Here is an 8956-nt window from a genome sequence, read left to right as displayed (position 1 = left end):
TTTTCCTGACAACTGTTGTCCACCTGATGTTGGCCAGAAGGTGATGTCCACCCTATGCTTATGGCGTGTCTTCCTTGCCTCGAGTCTGTAAACCAAAATAAACCCTCTCCTCCCACAAGCTGCTTTTGGTCAAGTGCTTTGTACCAGCAACATGAAGCTGAATGAAGCAGTAAAAACGGCTACCAGGAGTGGTGCTATTATCATAGGTTCCTTCTTTGCCCTCATTGTACGTAACCTCTCAGCAGCATTCAGTTGGTTCTTACACCCTGCTTAAATTGCCAAATTCACCTGCCCACTGTTTCTTTTTCTGAAGTCTTCTTTTCTGCAAATGGTTCTCTAGTCTTCTCGTTTCTTTTCCTCCTTTCTCTCATTTTTTTTTTTTCAAGGTCTGACAGTGGCCTCAAACTCACAGCAATCTTCCTACCTCTGCCTCCTAAGTGCTGTGATTAAAGGCATGTGCCACCATGCCTGGCTTAGTTTTTATTTTTGTTTTATTGAGGTAAGGATTCACACTAGCCCAGGCTGACCTGGAATTCACTATGTAGTCTCAGGGTGGCCTCGAACTCACAGCGATCCTCCTACCTCTGCCTCCTGAGTGCTGGGATTAAAGGCATGCACCACCATGCTCAGTTCTTCTCATTACTTTTAATACTCTCTATCAGTCACTAAGTAAGAAAGCAGAAGGCATGCTTTTTAGTCTATGACTTCCACTCATTGAGTCCTGTTGATCTATCCTGGTTATGCATACTTCCTTTCACATTTTAGCCTCCAAACCACATGTGTTCACTGGGACTTCCGGAGTTTATTTCTAGTATTCTTCCTGACTACATACATCCTGCTCAATACTTCACAAAATAACTAGAATTCTTTTATAGTTCTAAATGCTTCCCCCCACATTTAAAAAAAAAAAAACATTACTTCAAGTTATAAAAAACTACACATAATCTGCCCTTTGCTCATTTATTTTAACATCATAGACAATGCTTACATTTGATATGCTTCTTCTACCAACTCAGATGCATGCTCCTCTGCACACCCACAAACCCAGTTTCTTTCTTCAATTAATGTCCAATGAACTTCCACTTGTTTGGCAGTTTATTTCTCCATTTTTAAATAACTTCTTTGTCTCTCCCCATAGAATTAAGTTCTTTAAGCAAAGGGTCATTTGTTCTACATGGTATTCTTCAGCCTTAGAACAGTCCCTAGATCATGGTAGACAATAAATACCTATGAAATAACAGAGGGTAGAGGAGGACATGTTTTCAACATTGTACCAAAAGGCTCCTTTCCTGATTACTTTGTAGTAGTGTGAACACAATGAGGATAAGAAAGGAAGGGATAATGTATGTTTGTTTTCAGACAGGATCTTACTCCAAAGTCCATGCTGGCCTTGAACTCATGGCAATCCACCTGCCAGTCTTATATGTGCTGGGATTACAAGTGTGCGCCACCATGCTTGGTCTGAATGACCAAGTTTCAACAGCCAACCTTCAGAAAGCCTATGTACGTACATATATACATGTATGTTCACAAAAACAACTCAACCTTCTACTCATTACTCTAAAAACTAAGAAAGAGATAGAAATATCAAACTACTAAATACAACACATAAAAACACAGCTTAAAATATTACATGTACATACTGTACATGATACCTCCTACCACTGTTGTCTGAGACACTAAAATAAGAAATTGTTACAAATGGTACTGAAGATAATGAAAGGTGGTCCCTACTTTTTCTGTATTTCATTACTTTACATTTTTTATTTTATCCAAGAACTGCAAGTAACATTTGAACCATGATGCTGTTGTACCTTAAACAAAAACCCAGTGATAACCAGTATTTGGTCTATTAAAAACACTCTTTTTGAAGAAAACAGTTTCAGAGTCTCTGATTAGCCAGAGTATAGTAAGGGTCTTCACTGAGAAATACGATGTCCCATTTTCTTTGTGAAAACCTGGAAAAAATGCAAGTGTGGGTGTGATGTGTGTGTTCTGTTTGCATTGAAACAATGTAATTTTGTGTGTTTGCATTTCCTGACTTATTTCAGAAATTGTACAGTCTTTGGGGGAGAAAATCTTTTCTGTTAATATATTTACAGTTCATGGGCCGGACAGATGGCTTAGCGGTTAAGCGCTTGCCTGTGAAGGACCCCGGTTCGAGGCTCGGTTCCCCAGGTCCCACGTTAGCCAGATGCGCAAGGGGGCGCACGAGTCTGGAGTTCGTTTGCAGAGGCTGGAAGCCCTGGCGCGCCCATTCTCTCTCTCCCCCTCTACCTGTCTTTCTCTCTGTGTCTGTTGCTCTCAAATAAATAAATTAAAAATTAAAAAAAATATATTTACAGTTCATTAAAGGATACGGAAAATCCAAATAAATTACTTTTGAAAGCAAAAATAAAAAAGAAATTGTTGGGGCTGGAGGGATGGCTTAGCAGTTAAGGCGTTTGCCTGCAAAGCCAAAGGACCTCAGTTAAATTCCCCAGGACCCATGTAAGCCAGAGGCACAAGAGGGCGCATGCGTCTGGAGTTTGTTTGCAGTGCCTGAAGGGCCTGGCGTGCCCATTCTCTCTCTTTCTCGGTCTCAAATAAATAAATAAAATATAAATTCGCCTGATTCAATCGTGTCCAACTTGGAAGACTTAAAATGTTTAATAAAATATACAATGACACAGACGTTACATTTTTACATTGGAATTTTGGTGACATAGCTATTAGTTTGAGAGGTCTCTTTGACCTTCAAAAGCTATCTGATTGCACTATCATTGTACTCTGAGTTTACGGAGGATCTGTTTTCATGGATATAAGGTTACGCCTGAGAAATTATTTTTGGAAACATAATAAGTTTATAAGTGGTTCTTTGGATGTTGCAGCTCTTACATAGTTCATTTTTAGCAATTATACAAGGGAATTGAGTGAAAACATTTTTCCCCCTAATTCTTTCCTTGGCTTAATTTCCTGCTTGGAAACACTGAATCTATACTGAATAAACAATTACTAAGAAACATGTGTTTCCAACATGAACTGTGCCAGGATAATGCTTCAGAATAAGAAGGGAACTTTAAAAGACATTAAAACTCTAATCTTCAAAAGCTATTTGACAGAAATGCATGTTACTGAAACATATGGTCAAGCATATATACAATACTGTTGAAAATCAATGAGCTGATCTTATACATAGAGTAAGTAGTATTTACATAGTAAATACTCTGTAAGAGGTAAGTTATGTGCTTTTGTTACCAATCTAATCACCTTTGAACACTGAAGCACCATGAGCATCTTATTTTTTTCAGAATGCCACAGAGCCAGTCCAGTGGTACAGGCATTTAATACTAGCATTCCAGAACAGGAGACAGGAAGATCTGGGTCTTAAGGCAACAGCCTGGATTGTTACAAAGTGAGCCTGTCTGAAAAAAGGATAAAATTGCTATACATTTCATAACCCCCAAATCGCCAGATAAAGAATGAAAGTTATAAAATTTCACTTTTTTTTATTGCCAAGTCTCACTTGAAAGACCAAAATCAAATGAAAACTTTAGGTTTAAGAAGTGAATCACAAAGAATTTTGTGTGTGTCCACACATGCACATGCACAGTAATGAGGGTGGAGGCTAGAGGACAACCTTGAATGTGTCCATTATAAACACTATCCACTTTGTTTTTGAGACAGTCTCTCTCCCTGGCCTGGACTTCACCAAGTAGGTTAGACTGGCTGGCCAGAGAGCGGCCTGCCTCTATCTCCTCCACACTGTGATTTTGAAGGCATGCCACTATGCCCAACATTTTTATGTGGGTACTGGGGATCAGACTCAGGTCCTTATTATTGTTAGTGAGGCAAGCACTTCATCAACTGCACTATGTCCCCAGACCAAGACTTTTAAAAAGCCCTAGTAAAGAAATAACTAGAGGGCTAGAGAGATGGTTCAGTGGTTAAAGGTGCTTGCTTGCAAAGCCTGATGGCCTGGGTTTGAGTCCCTGAAGCCTACATAAAGTGGAACATGAATGTGGAGTTCATCTGAGGCAGCAAGAGGCCTTGGCACATTTATTCCTTCTCTGTCTTTATTTGGATAAATAAATGAAAATACTTCTAAAAAAGGAAATGATAGGCTGGAGAGATGGTTCAGTGGATAAGGTGCTTGCCTGCAAAGCCTAACAACCTGTACCCACGTAAAGTCAGATGCACAGTGGCACATGCATCTGGAGTTCGTTTGTAGCGGCTGGGAGCCCTGGTATGCCCATTCTCTGTCTGTGCTTGCAAATATATACCATATATATATATTAAAAAAAAGACTAGAATAGTTCTGAGGAGCTTACACATGATCACAGAAAAACACTAAGACTTTGTTGTCTTAAAGATGAATCTGTGTCAATATAATGTACTTCACACACTGATGTGGACCTCTTGTGTCCCAAAGAGAAGCATACTTACCAGTATTTACTGAAGGACTATATAAAACCTTTGCATTAAAAAGAATAATTCTACCACCAGGATCTTGTGAATATCAAAAACAAGTGGTATTTAGGCTGAGACAAACATATACCATGCATAGTATACCAATCACAGCACAAGCAGCCCATGAAAAAAAACAAAGGCTTCAGTTAAACTCTCCCACTGTAGAATCAGGCTCTTAGTTTGAAACATACTGCCAGACTTTAGACAGAAGGGACTTATGTAATACTGAGTATGTCTATGCCCATGTCATCTTAAAAAAAAAAACAAAGCAAAACATTATGCTCCATTAGGACATGGAAATACAGACATTTAGCAACAATTTTAAGACCAAGAAATCCAGCTCTTGCAGTAGACAGCATCTATCTATCTGTCGTAGTCAAGACTGCTATAAAATAGGTTTATCCAGGTTTAGTATTAAGAAAAAAAAAATGAGATGAACACAAGGCAGTAATATTATAATTCTACAAGATCTGATACACATAAAACTACTCTCCCCCAAACCCAGAGAAATCCTTAAAAAAGAAAAAAACCTTTCGAATAAGTTTGACTTAAGGTGGACTAAAAAATGAGTGCTCTAGCCAGGCGTGGTGGCACATGCCTTTAATCCCAGCACTTGGGAGGCAGAGAGGTAGGAGGATTGCCATGAGTTCAAGACCACCCTGAGACTACACATTCCAGGTCAACCTGAGCTAGAGTGAGATGCTACCTTGAAGGGGAAAGAAAAAAAAAAGAGGGCTCTAGAACAAAAGTGGAAAATTACTAAACAAATCCTTCTGTCTTGGAAACGACAAAGGAAATAAAGGCTGTATTATAAATTTGTAGTTATAGTAAAGATTATGATTTAGATGATTGGCCCAGTTTTCCAGAGTATAACAGATATATTGCTTTCCAAAACCAGAAGGCACACCATTGCAAGCAGTGAGGACATCACAGGAGAAACAGGCATCATAGAAGACAACTAAGAATTTTAAGAGGTGAAACCTAAAAAATTAAATCACATCATTCAGATCCTTTCAACTGTAATTCCATCATTTCAAAATTAAGCAGGCTTTTGGTTTTCCAAGGTTATCACATGCAGAAATATTTAAATATAGGTTTACAGAAACTTGTCACTTTTATTTGGGTAGCAAAGGGTCTCCAAATTATATTGAAAAATAAATCCTAATTAAACCACTCATGAAAAAAAAGTTTAGCACACTTTTCACAAATGATTTATGTAAAAGAGAAGAAAATACACAATTTATATCTTAAACTTTTTTATTCCCTACCATTGACATTTTGTCCTGTCTTCTTGCAATTTTCTACAATTTCCAATGTGCACCTATATTTAATACTGCTTTAATCTGCTAAAGACATTAACTAATTGTTTTCCTAGATCTAAAGATTATATAGTTTTAGTATAAATATATATTACATATTTTCGTGAAATTTTGACAAAACCAAATAAGCATGCCTTGTTGTAAGTCCATGCTATTTCCACTGTTTTTTTTTTATAAAATCTGATTTAATGATCAAAATTCTTAGTTGCCACCTCTTCAATTACAACAGTCTTCCTTATCAAGTGCCTCACCTTTTACATAATAACAATCAATAGAAAAACCAAAGGAATTATGTTAATCTTAGAGCTTTTTCTCTTGACACTATAAAATGATGTGAACTTTTTAAAAAATGAAACAAATACATCCAAAACTCAATACATTCAAACGAGCTGAGTTCCTTAAGGTAGTTACCTTGGAAGGCCACAGTTCATTCTCTTAACTATACTGCCACTGCACAAAATACCATCAGAACTATTTTGGGATTGCGTTCAAAGCCAGTTGCATACTTTCCGTATTATTTAAAGATAGATTTACTTTTTGGAAACTGTCATTTGGTGCCAAATAAGAACAACAAAAGGCAAGTTTTTCAGTAATTTTTTTAAAACAACCAATAATCATAAAGTTAATAATATGTGATTTAAATTAACTTTGAGTGCAAACCCAAGAAGTTTTGGGCAACTGTTGATTGCTGGTATTAGAGAATAACATTCCAGCAAGATTACTATGCAGGGTAACATTCATTTAGCTGTCTAAGTTCTGGCATATTTGTTTAAAGTGACATTCTGAGAGTTAAAATTTACTCTGTTTAAAAGGAATATCATTCTTAAGAAAAAAATACTATATTCCTTTAAAGCATCACTGTTAAATCAGTACTATGCAAGAGCTTGTTAGAAAGTAGTTTTCCATACTTCATCCATAAAGACTAATCTTAAAAACTTGAAAGCAACTAACCAACTGATTTGCCTCCAGGCTTTTTAATCTGAAAGTCTAAGTTACTAAAAAACAAAACAACAACCCCAAATGTAATAAAAACACATCAGGAAGCAAACTCTAATTTCTGAGCTGCACTGTTTATTTTGCTGCTTGAAACCTAAGTGACAGTATGCCACTGTTAATTACGGGGTTTCATCTAAACCTTTACTACACTGCAGGTACAGAAATAGACGGACACATTTTTGGAGATTTGACATTTTGCAAAATGCAGCAAACATTTTCATTTATACATGAGAAAAGGAAGTGTTCAAAAGGGTATGCATTTCAAGTTATTGCAGGTTATTTGTGAGAGAATTTCTGCAGGTAAAACATGTTTAAATTTAACCAACAGTAACATGTCAGTGTATTTAAAATCATGACAAAAATCTTCTCTCTGGTCATGTTGCCCATGACAAATTACTATGATGTTGTATGTTTAGGGCAAGATGTCAATACAGCATAAATCCCATGGTTATTTTGGTTTTCTTCTGGAGATTAAAGCTGTTTTTCTTGGGATAAATGCAGCAGCAAAACACAAACCAGTTGATCAAAAGCACTTCTGCCATAACTCCATTAATTTTCAGGACATATCAACCGACAGTAGTTTTGCCATTCCCAGTTCTTTAAGGATTACATCTCTGCACTGTTGCCTTAAGTACAACTGTAAAAGCTTGTTTTCTGTTAAGCCAGTTTACTGACCACAGCCTGGTTGAGAGAGTTTAGTTGGTTGGTCCATTTATCTAGTGCAGTATATCGTGCACCACCCCTCTTCTGATGATCCAGTTCAAGGAGCTGGTTCACTTGATCGATTCGGCCATGAATAGTGCTGGAAGTAAATAAGAAGAGTCTACAAATCGTTTTCACTAAGTGTAGTGTCTAAACTAATGTTTCATCAGAGTTCCATCATCAGTAAATACAAATGAAAAACAACACATGTTGCCTGTATTAAATGAACGAGTTTCTTGTTAGTCATAACATTTATTGCCTTACTCAGACTCTAGAAAAAAATCAGATTATGGCTATCAGATTTTATCAGTTTCACTGAGAGAATCACCAGAAAAGACTTACCCACTCTATCAAGGACAACTGTCATCTGTGAAGCTTTCAAAACATACTGCTTTTAAGAAAGATTTTATTTCAAAACTGTTTTGTAACATACATTCTATATTTAAAAACATTTAAGAAGTACTCAGTAGATAATTTTATAAGGAGTTATGTAGGTTATATACTGAATGAAAATTTCTGAAAAATGATAAAACATTTTTTCAGAGATCACGTTTTTAATATATTCATTTGTCAAAAATCACTCCCCACATACTTATCTTTTAATTAAAAAACATACAGCTCATTTTATGAAAATTAGCAAAACTCAACTATTATCATTACCATCATTATCTGAAACGTACAGGTCCACACATGCTGTGATTTTAAAAATTATTATAGAGCCAGGCGTGGTGGTGCACGCCTTTATTCCTAGCACTCAAAAGGCAGAGGTAGGAGGATGGCCATGAGTTTGAGACCACCCTGGGACTACATAGTGAATTCTAGGTCAGCCTGGGCTAGAGTAAGACCCTACCTCAAAAAAAAAAAAAAAAATATATATATATATATAGGGGCTGGAGATGGTTTAGTGGTTAAGACACTTGTCAGCAAAACCCAAGGACCCAGGCTTGATTACCCAGTGCCCATGCAAAGCTAAATGCACAAGGTTAAACATGCACCTGCAGTTTGTTTGCAGTTGCTAGAGGCCCTGACATGCCTATTCCCTGGCCCCACCCTTCTCTCAAATAAGTAAAATATTTTAAAAAAATGATAGTAAGTATAATGTACTTACTTATCCAATATGCACTGCACCAGCAAGCTTTCCACATCAGCTACATCTATGTTTAACTCCTAAGAGAAAAGATTGATTATATAACTGACATTTTGAAAGACTTCATGACTTTATATAATATTCCAATTTTAAATTAAGTTACACCAGTGAAAAGAAAAACTAGAAGGCTTTAATTTCTGTTGTAAAATTTCCCCCCAGGGCTTCACACAAACACAACCTACACCCCGAGGTAGTAAGAGAATTTTGTTTTTGGTGGTATTAGCATTGAGCCTAAGGTCTCATACATACCTAAGCAAATGCACTACCACTAAGCCATATCTCCAGTCTTTTTACTTTTATTTGAGACAGGATTTCCCTAAATTTCCCAGGCTGGCCTTGAGCT

The 8956-nt window shown here is 36.8% G+C and overlaps 1 protein-coding gene across 2 annotated transcripts in view; it reads right to left on the bottom strand.

Moving 5' to 3' along the window:
• Positions 1-6819: 6819 nt before the first annotated feature.
• Positions 6820-8956, bottom strand: part of Cops2 (COP9 signalosome subunit 2) — a 41053-nt gene continuing 38916 nt past the window's right edge. For both annotated transcript variants that reach the window (XM_004669732.3, XM_004669733.2), the window contains exons 12-13: positions 8575-8633; positions 6820-7566 (exon numbers count right to left, since the gene is read on the bottom strand). In XM_004669732.3, the coding sequence (XP_004669789.1) occupies positions 7422-7566; positions 8575-8633 (204 nt within the window). In that variant the 3' untranslated portion in view covers positions 6820-7421. The remainder of the gene's footprint in view (positions 7567-8574; positions 8634-8956) is intronic.

This window comes from Jaculus jaculus, chromosome 8 (genome assembly GCF_020740685.1).
Source record: "Jaculus jaculus isolate mJacJac1 chromosome 8, mJacJac1.mat.Y.cur, whole genome shotgun sequence".
Lineage (NCBI taxonomy): Eukaryota > Metazoa > Chordata > Mammalia > Rodentia > Dipodidae > Jaculus > Jaculus jaculus.
The sequence above is the reverse complement of the archived record's forward strand: the minus strand, read 5'-3'. Positions and strand labels throughout refer to the sequence as shown.